Here is a 15111-nt window from a genome sequence, read left to right on the forward strand (position 1 = left end):
TGACCATAGTGGCATCTAAAAGCAGTCTTCTGAATGTCTGACTCTCTCACCTTAATCTGATGGTACCTGAACGAAGATCTATCTTCGAGAAGTACACTGCCCCATGTAACTCATCTAACAACTCTGTAATACGGGGAATGGGGTATCTATTTTTAATGGTCTTCTTGTTCAATGCACGGTAGTCAATGCACATTCTCAGAGTGCCATCTTTCTTCTTCACAAGAACGACTGAAGAAGCAAATGGACTAGAACTGGGTCTAATAAACCCCATATCCAAAAGTTCCCTGATGGTCTTCTCAATCTCATCCTTATAAGCCTTGGGATGCCTATAAGGTGTGGTCATAACTGGTTTAGCATCCTCAAGCTCGATGACATGCTCAAAACCTCTATCAGGGGGTACACCAGATGGAATGTCTCCAAACACCACTCCATGCTCGTCTAAGATAGTCTGAATATCAATGTGAAAAGTCCACTCATCCTTCACTGGTGACTTCCTAGATGATACAAAGCATTGAGTAGCCCAGATGGGCATTGAGTAGCCCAAAGATTTTGGGCGAATTTTCCCTTTCAGGCATTCTGGGGATCAAGCAAATGTGGTCAAAATTGAGAGATGGATTCAAATGAGAGAATCAAGGAGAATCAAATAAGGTTAGTGCAAGGATTCGTTGAAGAAGCAGATAGTTTCAGAAGAGTTAATTAAAGTTAGCTTCTCAGCTTCATCAAATTGAACATCAACCAAGTTACAAGTGTCAGACAAGACGGCAGCCCAGTCATCATTCCTCCAGTTGGATCGGTCCACCTCAGCGTGTCCAGATTCAATGTACCTAACTTATCGAGAACGGCACAAACTTCGACGCACCTACCCCTGCTTCCTATTGGTCCTCACCCTTGGAATGTAATTTTCTAATTGGCTAAAGAAGTTTGTTGTAACAAACCCTAATTAGGGTTTCTATCTTGTAATCCTAGCCATTGATTCTAAATCAATCAAAGCTGTCTATTTGTAAAGGGTTTCTCTATATAAGCCCTGGCTCCTCATTTGTAAAAGGTTAATAGGGGGTTGATAGAGAGTAGCTAGTTAATAGTTAATAGTTGGTTGATAGAGAATAGATAATAGTGAATAGTCAGAGAATAGGATATAGTTAGAGTAGAGTAGAAAGAGAAGGCAAAGATTGTTGCCAAGATGTTGTTGTAAAGGACTTGTAAACTTCATTGAAGAAATGGTGAATTCTATGGGTCGATTCAACAATTTGCATGGTCTCTATACTTCTCAAATTTGATTTCATGTTATTAGATGAGTGGAAGAAATGTGTATGATCGATGGTGAAATATGTATATCCATACTACTAGCAGTTTGTTGATTGCAGACTTGCCTTGTGTAGTCAATTGGAATCATTCAGCTTAAGCTTAACTTCAATTGTTGCTTCTTCATTGATATGCATCAGCCTGATGGTGTCCTGATGGTGTCCATGCTTGTAGCAGTGATCTGAACATCATAAAGCTTTCCTCAGAAGATCACACTAACCTTGTGGAGATGGTCCTGGGATGTCAAAGCAAGACTTAGTTAGAATTTCATCAAAGGTCATCCATTGCTCTTACATTCTTAGTATTAGAAATAAATCTCGTTTCAACCTTTCTCCTTTTTCCTTTTTTTTCAAAATCAACAACCAGTGAAATCTCACGTTCCAGCAATATTCAAAGCAAATCGGACGCTCAGGCAATCGAATGTAAGTCCCCTTGTGATTCCAACAAAATCACATTGTACCGCAAAGAGCTTATCCACACGTAGAGAACCTACATACAAGAACCTTGGAGTTGCCTCGATTGATCCTTCGGCGAGATCTTCAGCAGTCGGGAACTTTGTTCAAGAGAGGATAAGGTACCTTTAGGTATTTTATTCTATGTTCGCATGTGTACAAAAAACACATCAACAATACCCAATTCAAAAAATAAAATAAGAAGAAAACAACAAACATGTTAAATCAATCCATAAGAAAGGAAGCACAAGCAAGTTGAAGAATTAAAAAAAACGACAAACTGAACTTCAGAAGTCAATGTAGAATTCTAGTCACAAAAATGGTTATTTATTTACATCAGTTCTCAGCAAACTAAGCACATGCGCCAAGGGATATAGTTGTTATTAAGAAATGGTATCTACATATTTTTATTTTAAAAAAACAAGGTTTTGTACTCAGATCACATGAGATTCTCATTCATACAGAAATTATTTGTCTTTGTGCCTTAATTGTTACTTTACTTTGTACATTTACATGTAGAGATCAAAATTAATTTTCAAATCCAGGATATATGCATCATCAATACTCCAAAAGGCAAAAAGGAATTTAAAATAAACATTAACATATGTAAATTTTGTATCATACGAACATTCGCAGCTTGCTGTTGCAATTTGGACGTTTCATCATCAGATTTGTTCAAGGAAATGGATAAGGAAGACTGCACAATCTCTGAAGACCTCCCATAGCTGGTAGTCGCTATACTGAAAGAATCTTTGTTCTGTATCTTCTCTTTTTGAGCAGATCCTGCAGTTAAATTTCAGATAAGAACAAGTCTAGAATATACAAAAAGATTTATAATAAATTTTCAAATATAATATTGAATACACACGGTGGAACAATAGAAATGACAGAACTGAAATTTATTGATTCTTTACAAAATAGCTCCATGAGCTTGATACATTATAGGAATTACTGTTTGATTACAAAATAGCTATGAAGGATCTCTCTATCCTAATCTGACTTCCATTCTCCAATCTCTAATAGATGACTTCCTCCTCTATTGCCCATTGTCCTCAAATGATATCAAACTTCTCTTTATATAGATGATGTAAAAATGATGTGCATTAAATGAAACCATGATACACTATCAGAGGTGAATATGAGAAGGAACAACAGCCCTCAAATAAAAAGAATTGAACATTGGTCAGCCTTAGAACCGGGTGCACTTCCCTATATAGCATGTAGGTTTGTTGGTAACATATGTTGAATGTGATTCTGTACACAACCCCTCTTACAACCCATAATGAAGTAGGTAACATTAGGAATTGGCCCAAGTTTCAAATAGCTGTAGCAATCTCAAAACAACGTAGTATAAGGCCATGATCAGCCTAATATTGGTCTAGCTAAGCTCCTTGAGATAGAAAAAAAAATGTGGTGCTGTAATGTCCCTCGTGTGGAGGTTGTCTATTCGAAGTTTAAGACCTGCAAACAGACGTTAGTATACAAACATATATATTTATTTGTGCAATTATACAAGAAAGAATGCTATACGTTCTCCTACATATTTAACAAATAATGTTAACTAATTTATTGTTATCTATAAAAAGGATACAACACTTAGTTGGACCTTACCTGGATTGACCCAACCCTCTATTGAGAAATATTTCTCAGTTAGGAGCAACCCAGGATGTCGTCCTCCTAAGGTCTCTATTTGGGATCTCTATTAATGAGTGAAGTCATTAATGTTCTCAAGCTTGGCAGAGATCCCACCCCTGCTCAGGCTTCTCTATCTCTACATATGCATATGGTTAGCCTCTACAATATATATAATGTCTCTAAGAGATTCCCCATGAATCTCTCTCTGGATTCCCCTTGGAATCTTGGCATTCACTTATGCCCTCTGGTCTCTATGGCTCCATTAAAAGGAACAATTATCTTAGATATTATCAAGGACTTAAATGTGCTTCTGTCCTGGAAAATCTCAATGGTCCCTAAATTGCTTCTGAAGTAATCTTTATTTCCTTGGTTTTAATTCTGAGTATATCTTTACAACCTTATTGGTAATTGTTCTTTAACCTCTCTAATATATCACTATAATGTTATGATTCTAAGTGTGTCACTGTCATTACAATTCTAAATTCTGAAGGTATCTCTACAATATTGATTCCAAATGCACCTCTGACATATATATTAATTTAAGGGTATCTCTGTTATTTATCGGCTATGTAGTTTCAATTCACAGCATTAACTATAGTTTAGGGCAACCTACTTACCGATGACTTGCTGGTGGTGAATCCTGGAGGTGCTGGGTGCGTTCCTCTCCCTCTGCGATTCTGTTTCCCACGCGGCTTCGTTCCTTCTATGTGTTTGCCTGTACGCGGGAGCTACAGGTTATATGCGTTCGAACGTATATGGGCGTGGTCTCCGTATTCGCAGGTGTTTGACTCCCTCTGGTATTTTCGCCTTCACACCGTCTGCTTCCTTTCTCCCTTTCCTCTTGTGTTTGCCAAGCGATAAATATTACCTCTGCGGCCATGTTCCTTGGACGTGACTTTGGGAATGTCACGATTTGGGTGTTATTTGCCATGTTTGTTATGTTCGTTTAATCTAACTTTATTCATGTTAATAATTCGATGTATTTTATTTGTTAATGTTTTTTTTTATTATTATACGCTACCTTTCTTATTTATTCATTTAACTTAATTTTATATTTTAATGATTTTTTTCTATTTATTATTTATTACTAGTTACTCTTTATTAAGATAAGCATGATTTATTATCTATTATTGATTTGATTTATAATAATCATTATTATTTATCATTTAGTTTACTTACAAATATTTTATGATTAATGATTTAGTATTTATTATTTACATGATTTGTAATAATAATTATTCTTTATTACTTATTATTACCTAATAATCTATGATTAACGATTTATCATTTATTATTTATTTGATTTATAATAATACTTATTATTTATCATTTATTAATATAACAATTCATATTTAATGATTTATTATTTTTAATTGATAATGATCAATGTGTCCTTGGTATATTTATTAATCGGGGGTCATTGCAGGTGCTCAAAAATATATGAAAGATGGATGAAAAGTTTTGGCTTAATTTGTGGAGCTTATATTTCAAAACTGCAGTCAAAGATTTTCAAAATTAGCTGCCACACAACTTATTGAAGGTTGATTGTGCCTACTGGTACAGACATAAAGCTTTGTACCAACATAAGTGTGGTGCGATGCGATGCCACAAACTTGACACATATGACTACAAAACATCTAGGAATAGTGGCAAATACATATAAAATGGCCAAATATTAAAAGAAACTATTTTTGGTTCATGCAAAGATTGCTCTTGCATCAAAAACCTCGTTTAAATGAAAAATGAACCTCTCACTTTCATTCAAGGCTTTGAGCTAAAGGATAATCAAGTTGGTCAACCCTAGCTATCAACATCTATACAGAATCTTTGACTACCTCATCCTTACAACTACACCAATGACTTCAAATTTCAAAAATGATTATGGGCAAGAAAGATTACATTTTGAAAGTGATAGCACCAAAAACAAACTATTGGAAACAATACGACACATGCTGGGAAGTTAGGAGGGGAACAGAAACACAGAAGGAATTATCAAGGATTGAGGATCGACCATAATACAAGAATCAATTGTAGGATGAGGTATCGGGGGTCGAGCAATGAGCATGACAGGATGGAGGAGTCTGAAACTGCAACGAGTAGAAGGGAAGAGTGAAGTTAGAAGAAAAAACATGCTGAAGAAGAGAAAACACACAACAAACGAAAAAAGGGAATAGTAAGACACAAGTACAAACCTAATATGTACATACTTAGACTAACTAGAAATAAGACATGACATTATTCCTGAGAGGAATGTGAGGAAAAAAAACATAAGATGTCGGTCTCTAGAAGTTGCTTATATGTTCCATGCAAATGTTGAAAGATGTCACAATTGAATCGAGAGTCTCAAGCCTAACTAAATAAGGTGACAACACAAAGCAATATAGAAACTACTTTAATCATGTGCATGTCCACAAGCAATCTTGCATCAACGAAAACATTTGCATGTTTTTGTTTTCAGTTTCTTCAATTTTGGTGTGTTTGTTGCTTTGTAGTTTCAAATAAATTTCCTTTCTTGGGAGTGTTACAGGAAGAATGTAGATTTGATATTAAATATATCTTTCAATCCACTTAAACTTAAAGTTGTGCTACATGATACCTATAACTTGCCATGCACTTCCTCCAACTGGTATAGTTTAGTTTCACCTGTTAATGGATTGCTCCAAAAAAGGTGACAAAGACTGTATTTTCTACTACTAAATGTGTATTTCTGCCATAAAGACTATAGAGTTTTTGCTACAAGACTTGTGCATTTTTGCCACATGGACTTTATATTTCTTGCTATAAGACCTATGTATTAAGATGTTGCTATAGAAGGAATGTATGTGTAATATCATCAAGCTGCAACAAGAAATATATAGCTGCTACAAATATTAATGTTGAATAATATATGGTGCCGATAAATTGGTTATTATTGCTTTATGCAATATAATTGATATAAGGATATATGTTAGAAACTACCAGCTGATGTCTTTCTTAAGGGGATCTTTTGCATTTCTTGGCAGCATTTAGATGATTTGTTTCATATGATTATCATTGCTTCAGCAAACTCATTGTTACATAGTGATTTGCAAAGACTAACTAATTGTTTGCAAGGAAAGTTTCCCTAAACACATGGGCATCTTGCTGCTTTGGCATCTATTCTCAATGATATCCTTCTATATGCTAGCCATTTAGCTGGCAGATAATCTCTCTTTGTTGCATCAAGGTTCTAGTTTGTTCTTTTGGACAATGTCCCTATATTCTATGTTTCCTTGGCTGTTTATTCAACCTTGAAGGGCAATTACATCTCTAAAGCTGCACGCTATTCTGCTTTCAGCTTGCTCTTTGACTATGGCACATATTGTCATGTCCCCTTTTCAAAACTAAAGAATTAATAATACTTTTTTGATACGTAAGATTGATTTTTATATTGATTCCAAAATATCAAGATTACAGTGCCATAGCCAATTATGGCATTGCCCTCAAATTTACCCCAAGGCTCCCCAATTGCTATGCTCTTCTATCTGAGGGCCACGCATAGTTGAGAGCTCTTACTATAACCCTATCCCCCCCCCTTACACATAAAGCCCATGCCACGCATGGCCAATGGCGGGCTTTCACTTCCAAACCCCCAATAAACTAGTATCTAAACCTCACAGAGCTCCCACATTACAGTTACCCAAGAGAGTTCTTGATTACCATTACCAAAATGGCTTCTTGATGCGTCAAAAAAGCACTTACCCAAGCCATACGTTGAAGGGCAAAAACCACAACCTCACTTTTTCAGTGTCGCCAAAAAATGTGGACGGCCATCTCTGTAAACTACACCTAATAGGCTCACAAAGGTGATAAAAATATCTATCCACCCCCAATTTCAATACAGCTCTAACCAATGCAGATTTTTAAGAAAGCCACTCCCCATTCCAACCCGATACCTATACCAAGCAAGCTCCACTTTTTCGAGATCGAGCAAAAAAAGGAATCTTGCCACCACCACGCCAAGCATGATAAGTTTGGGCAAATCCCTTGGCTAAGGAATGTCGACTTCAGGTAATGCAAAAACTATGACGTCTTCCAGCCCCCCTAGGTATTCTTCATTGATCATCATTCTAGCTAAGGCAAACACCATGGCCTTGGCCTCATTAAGATCTAGAAGGGCCACGACAAACCAAGAGGCTATATTGTATTTACCCCGTAGTAATCATCGGCATGAAGAAACTCTTGGCCTAGTATCAACTTAACTACCAACAACTCCATCTGCCTCTACACAATTACCAATCTGATAGTTGTATCCATTTCTGCTTAAACTATGCAAGGCTATCTACCACACAAAGCCAAAATTTATAAATTCCCACATAACAAGAGCTTCCCCACACTTCTTGCAATTACACCGCAATAGTACAATTTGAGAAAACACACGATAGACACTGAAAGGGGAGGTGAATCAGTGTTAAAACCTTTTATGATTTCAGCAAAACCAAAAGCCAATCAACAAATAGATGTGAAAAATGTAAACCTAACATAAGATAAAGACAGATATTTTTCTCGTGGAAAACCCTTTCGAGTAAAAAACCATGGCATAAAATTTCTTTCATTAAGAGAACCAAATCTGAAACACAAAAAGTGTGCTCCAACACACAATGGGCACCAACCCAGCTCAAAACGGTGAGAACCAACTCACAGACACTCAACAAAAGGAGGCTCCAACCTCTATGAAATGGAAAGCACCAACTCCCCAAAATGAACTCAGTTTAGAAAGGAAAAATATACCCCACAGCAACTACACTCTGTCCACTCCGATTATTTGAATCACTTTTCTTCGACACTTCAACTTCAGTTCCCTTTTATATAAGCTCCTTGACACTGTATATACTCAGCGAACAACACAACTCCAAAAGAACAACCTCGACTCTTCAGTTTTTCAAAACATCATGGCTAAACCATCAATATGTTGTGCTACCCAAACATTCGACATTAACAATACTTCATAATCCCCTTCGAAAATTAAAAGAACTCTCCAGAAAGCAGAGACATAGGCAAAGATGAAGGCAGATCAGAGACCCCCAAATTTCCTGGTAGATACGAATCGTAGTCTCCAGAAAAATCGATGAATGCCAAAATCAATGAAAGTTGTCGCTGAATGAGAGAGTGTTGTTGCATGTGAGAGGAGAAATCAGTCAAGTGCGAAAAAGACAATCTGAGAAGAGACTGAGAGTGAGAAAGAGAGAATCGGGTTGAAGGGTTCAACCGGCATCAGTGATGTTACCGGTAGTCAATCTTTGAGTCTAACAGAGAAGTAAACCGGTGGTGACCATACCGGCAAAGAAGAGTTGCAGAAGACTGCAGAGAAGGCAAGCATAGAACCGGCAAAGTGTAGTACCGGTGGAGAGCAGCAATGTAGCAAAGAGAAGAGAGAACCGGCAGAGAGCAGAACCAGCAAAGTAGAAGAAGATACTGAACCGATGAAGGTGCAACAGAGAGCAAGTTGCATCAGGAGATTGTGTTGCAGCTGAGAGGTGAGTAGAGAACCGGCAGAGAATCTGAGAGAGGAGAACCGATAGAGAGATTTGCAGAAGAGTTACAAAATTCATTTGTAACAAGGTTATTAATTTTGTAATTGATTATGTTCATTGAAGACCACTAAGTTGGAGCTTGGTGCAGGGGTTGTAGCTCCTTGGGTTGGTGCCCTAAATCAAGGGTTGGTGTCCTAAATTAGGGGTTTTCTATTACAATGTTTAGGGCAACATTTCTCACCGAGGTTTTTCCCATCTTGGGTTTTCCTCGTATATGTTGGTGTCATGTGATGTGCCCTTGTGTATGCTTGCATTGTATTGTCTTGGTTTATCTTATTAGCATGCCTACTAAGTATTTGGATGTTAACCGATACACATACTTAGGAGTTAAAAGGGAAAAAAAATTGAGAAACCACTGATTCACCCCCCTCTCAGTGGTACATTGCGTCTAACATTAATTGTTCAAATTACCTATCACAAGCTGGGACAAAAATTAGGAGCAAAGTCCCTACGAGATTCGATTTTCCACTCAGGAATAACAATCAACTTACCCATCGAGAATGAGGACAAAAGTGAAGAACAAGGGAGAGTCCTGATGAAGTTCAATTTTCCACTCAAAGGAGAAAGTTTGCAAGTCAAAAACATAAGAGCCCCGATGACCATGGAATTTCCACAAGATGCAAGTGTCCTGATGAGGTTCGAATCTCCACTCCATCAAAAGGTAATCAAATCAACACAAAATTTCAAGGACTGAATTAGTCCCTACAAGGATCTATTTCCCACCAAGGTTGAAACAAAGTTTATCCCATAGCTGTTTGATTCAATATTTGTTTGTTTTACAGGTCTGCTAGAAGGAAGGGAAGCACAATGATCAAGGCTTGAGGTGAAAGAGGATGCATCTTGCAAGGATACCAAGGGCTCAACACTTCGAAGCAACAAATGATGAAGGATCAGCTCCAAGATGACTCTACAAGCATATTGCAAGGACAACATCACAAATGCAAGTGAGAAAGATCAACATTTTAAGGATGGGAAGTGGATTTCAAGACAAGGATTTCAAAAAAAGCAAAGATGGGGACTAGCTCAAACATGAAGAAAACGTCACTATGATGGTGAACAAATGAGGGAAAGACAAATCCAAGACATGATCACAAGGAATTCCAATCACCATGAAGAATGTTCAACACAAATTGATTAAGTCTAAAGGCATGCTGAGGTGGTCGTTTAGTCAGCATTCTTTCAATCAAAGGGTACCAAGTCAACATTCATTCAAGGATGGAACAAGTGACACGTGGCTCTAAATCAAATATTATTTATCTTACCTATCCTCATCTCTCATTGGCCAATCTAATGGTGGTTGTAACAAACCCTAATTAGGGTTTCTATCTTTCGATCTTGGCCATTGATTGTTAATCAATCCGAGCCGTTCATTGTAATCAGACCTCTATATAAGGCTCAGTGCTCTCATTTGTAAGGATTGATCGAGGCTAATATTAGAAGAGTAGAAGAATAGTTGTTAAGCCAATTAGGAACTAGAAATTAGAGTAGAGTAGAGTAGAGTAGAAGAAGAAATTGTTGCTAAGACTTGTAAATGAATATACCCTTTTCATTGAAGATATGGTGAAATGTGTTGTTTCAACAAGTTGCATGGTTTCTACTTCTCATTTGCTTTAATGTTGATTAGATGAATGAAAGATTTTGTAAAAGATTAATGGTGAAATTCACATATCCATACTACTACCAATTTGCTGATTGTAAACTTGCCTTACGTGGTCAACTGGAATCCTCATTCAAGCTTAACTTCAATTGCTATACACACATTGATATACATTGCCTTGATGGTGTCTATGTTGCTGATGATAATTTGAACATCATATATTTACCTTAGAAGATTGCACTAACTTTGTGGAGTTGTTCACTGATGTCAAAGCAAAGTCTAGAAGAGTCTCACCTAGTCATTCACTACATCCTACATTCCTAGGAGTAGATTAGTGTACCTAAACCCTTCCTCCCTTTGTCCTTTTTTTCAATTCAAGTTAGTTTAGGAGAGAAAACATCACAAGATTGCGATATCAGATGATCAAGTTCAAGCAGCATTCTGTAATGTCCCCTCTTAGCTCATCCCTGTTTATGATGGTTTAGCCTATTATTTTGGACCTCGTAGGCTAAAGCAAATGATTAGAGGGTCCTAGTGAGCAGTTGGCAAAGCGTTCTCTTCTTTGGAACTCAGTTTGGTTCAGAATTGGCCTGCGTTTGATTCGGTTTCCCACACTTGCTATTTATAGTAAGTTAGTACTTGATCAAGAGGGACCCTTACTATTTTTAGTAAGGCAGATGGATGCGCGATGCGCAGTGGATGCAGTGGTCGACTCCCCAATTTAGACGGAATTGAGAAATGAGTATTTTTGGAGTTATGTTATTCTAATCATTAATAAAGTAATACTTTATTAATAATTAATCATTAAAAGCATATTATAAAATAGTGTTATATTTGCACTTTAAGTTGAGAGGTCAATTTATCATTAAAAGGGGGCCAATTTATAATTAATGTCTTGGGCGCCAACTCCTAGGCATTATTTTTAATGATTATAAAGTGCAATTAATATGAATTCAAGGAGCTTGATTTAAAATGGCTTTTTGGGAGAGGGTCGACTTCATGAAGAAACATATAGGCTGCCAAGAGGAAATCAATGAGGATTATTGAGCGTTTTACACTTTGTCTTTTCACGGGAGCATTGGGATTTGTGAGAGACCAAGGGTTTCTGCAGAATTTCAATCTTTTCCAAACTTTGGAGAATATTCACTCTTCATTGTCAACATACTGAGGTTGTGAAATATCAGCTAAAGGTTGCTTTAAGGGTTGGTTACATACAGTGGTCATATTTGAGCATATTGGTGAAGAAATACAAAGATTATTCAAGGGTTTCAAGATTATATGTTTGCAGATCTGAAGATTGTGGAAGATTAAGAGTTTATCATTTGCAAATCAAAATTTATGTTGGCTGCTACAGTAGCATGAACAGTAAACACTACAGTACTTTGGTAATTTGGTGAAATTTACAAAAGGGTTTCACACTTGATTGAAGAGATATTCAAAGAACGATGTGTGGCTACAATTAGCATTGTTCTTAGCAACAATATACAGACTGTGCAAGCATCTACAAGGCCACGAGTTGTCTATACAGCCAAGACATGTTTCATAGAGGCTGAAACGCCTTCGTTCATTGGCTGCTATTTCATCCATTGTGAGTGCTCAGCAAAGTCAAGGCATTTTGCATACATTTTTGAGTCGACAAATCATTTATAGCTGCAGATCGATTACATTTCCAGATTTATATGTTGCTGGTAATTTCCAGAATTTAATGTTTACAACCAGCTGGCTATCTCAAGTATGGCTTGTGAATGTTTGAGCATTGTATATATTTTTTTAAGCGAATAAGAATCATTAGCAGCTCTCTTGCATTTCCAATCTATTTCAGTTTATTATATTACTTGTATTATCTTTCTTGCCTGGCATCATATGGTGAAAACTCAAAGAAATTCATATATTATCAAAACTTCAAACAAGTATATCCTTTGTATAGAAAATTAGTGGTTTGGCAGAGTTAGAACTCGCAGGGGTTCTTTACACATTCCAACCAAGTTCAAGCATCAACGCAAGTCCACCTTGTGATTCCAGCAATATCACATCACACCATTGAGCTTATCTAATGACAAACCTCCCACACACACATATGTTATGATTTCAGACAAAACGAGTGTCTACAAGCTTCCTATCACGAAGGTGACAAGAACCAAAACTGTAAGTAACTGAATTCTACAACATACCATATTATCAACGGGAACTATGAATAGATTAGTCTTCTTAATTAAACCTCTTGCCAGAAGGTGATGGAACTTCAAGAAACACAATAAATTAACATAGCCTCATAATGAACAACAAAACATTTATTTATTCAATCTTTCACAAAGATGGTACAAAATTACTTCATTCAACAATCCAAGCCCGATTCTGGTCATCCAAACTACTGTTGTCATGCCTTCTTCGGTATTCAACAAACTTCCACATTATATCTATTCCACATCTTAAGCTTCGAACCCATTCCAACTCTCAATCTTCCTAGTCATCGTTCCTCTATCGTTCATTTTGTGTCCATGCCTTATGCTCAGCCATCTCCTCTGTATTTTCTGACCAGCCTTCAATTGTTCAACCTTCCTTCCATTTGTTCTTTTGCATGGCTTCTTTAATCTTTGTCACTGACTCTCCTAGAAAGTGCACGACCTTCTATTATTTGGTCTTTCTTGCTCTTCCCATCGTCAGCCTCCTTCATTTGGCCTTCCTCCACCCAATCTGGCCTATCTCCCATCCGCATTTCTTCAACCCTGTCAACAGTCTTCCATTCATAACCCTCCCAAACTGGCACAAACTAATTTCAAACTGAATTTTAACAAATCAAAATAAATAACTAAGACAAATATGTTTACGTAACGATGCTCCTGCATCAAACTCCCCAGGTGCTCCTGGGACCTGCACATGGGAGTAACAATCAACTCCTACTTCTCTTCGTTCTTTCGTCCTCTTCTTCCAACATCGCTCTAACTCATCTTCCACATTCATCCAACATTGTTATCCACTTCACTCTTATGAAGTTATCTCTAGTGTCTAACAGCCTTCTCCAATCTCTTCGCATCTTTTCATCCACACACAAAACATCGGAAATGAATAGATGGAAACTAAAGATTTCCATGTCGTCAAGGTCACTCCCCACATACATTTGCATTACAATTTCAGCAATATTTTCTACCACTACACTTACCATTTCATTTTCATAGTCAACCTCCTCATCCAATATCTTTTCCAGCCACCATGGCCAACTGCTGCGACAACAAATTATTTCCAGCTTCACGTTCCTTCTCATGAATCACAACATCCATATGAAAATCTTCAGATACTATTCCACATCCTGCCTCTATTGCTTCTAAAACTTCTTTATTTTCTATTGCAACCTTCTTTTCCGCATCCTTCTTTGTCTTCATGGACTGCATACCTTCCAGTTTGCCTATCCACTCTTTCTCTATAGCTGCAAGTTGTTCCCACAAATCATCCGCATTGCTATGGGTTACTGGTCCTGTTATTAATAAAGCTTGCACCCTAACCAAAGCTATGAACTTCAGCAGCCTATTGAAACATGGGAAAACTTACAAAAGATCTATGAACTTCAGTTGCAACTAAGTTGAGGTTACCCCGCAGAATGACAAAAGGTCTGCTCCTCTATGCTGTCAACTAAACAAACATTACTACCAAAGAGAATTTGTCAAACTAAATTAAAAAACTGACAAGAGAAGCATTATAAAATTATAAAAGAGATACCCTATGTAGTGGCAATTAGACTTATGACTGCAAAAGAATTTATCAACTATAATAAAAACAGAGTGCACAGAAAATAGAAGCTCGGAAATTTTATCAAAAGAGATAACATAAGCCAATTGTTACAAGAAAAAATTGTTAAATGAATTATTAAAAAAATAACCAGAGAAGAGCCTATTAATAGCAAAATAGAGAGCTCTCTGTTAGTAGCAACTGACAACTAGCCACTAGATTACCACGAATGGATACATTAGGACTCAACTATATATGCTAGCAGGTGGGAAAAGGAATTAAGAGAAATTTAGTGGGAAAAACTTACTTGGAGGAGTTTTATGGTATATCATTCCGCGCTTGAAGCAATCGAGTAACATGCTGACATTTTCATCATCGCCCTTTTCGTCTACTGATTTTGCTTCTCTAGGCCTTCGCCCGCCCATGCTTCTTTGCTGGCATTCTACTCTCGGAGCAGACATTGAAAATGGCGCTAAAAAATGGATTCAAAGCGTACCATCCGTCTTAAACCGAGATATTCCTTAAAGGTCTCCATAATGTTTTTTTAAAGCGGAAGGATACGGTTTTTTTCCCGATGAATGTCTACGGGGGAGGGACTGATGACGGTGCGGATTTCTATGGTGGAAATAGGAGTTGATGTCTCAAGTCCTTTTTTTTTAACAAAATAAGATTTAATGTTTATATTTATTTTTTTAATTTCCTTTATGATAGAAGAAGAAAAAATTATAATGTTAATGAGTTTAAATATTAAATAATCTATGGGACAGTCAGTCTTATTATCTTTGACTTTTGCAATTCTGTTTTTTTCCTATTCAAGATGATGATGAGCTCTCCCAATTATAGGTTGTGT

General features: G+C 36.9%; 1 protein-coding gene across 2 annotated transcripts in view; it reads right to left on the reverse strand.

Annotated features, from left to right (window-relative positions):
- The window catches only part of LOC131077968 (uncharacterized), a 286782-nt gene extending 271904 nt beyond the window's left edge, over window positions 1-14878 (reverse strand). For both annotated transcript variants that reach the window (XM_058015576.2, XM_058015575.2), the window contains exons 1-2: window positions 14569-14878; window positions 2383-2537 (exon numbers count right to left, since the gene is read on the reverse strand). In XM_058015576.2, the coding sequence (XP_057871559.2) occupies window positions 2383-2537; window positions 14569-14722 (309 nt within the window). In that variant the 5' untranslated portion in view covers window positions 14723-14878. The remainder of the gene's footprint in view (window positions 1-2382; window positions 2538-14568) is intronic.
- Window positions 14879-15111: the final 233 nt, after the last annotated feature.

The sequence above is a fragment of the Cryptomeria japonica genome, chromosome 5 (genome assembly GCF_030272615.1).
Source record: "Cryptomeria japonica chromosome 5, Sugi_1.0, whole genome shotgun sequence".
NCBI lineage: Eukaryota > Viridiplantae > Streptophyta > Pinopsida > Cupressales > Cupressaceae > Cryptomeria > Cryptomeria japonica.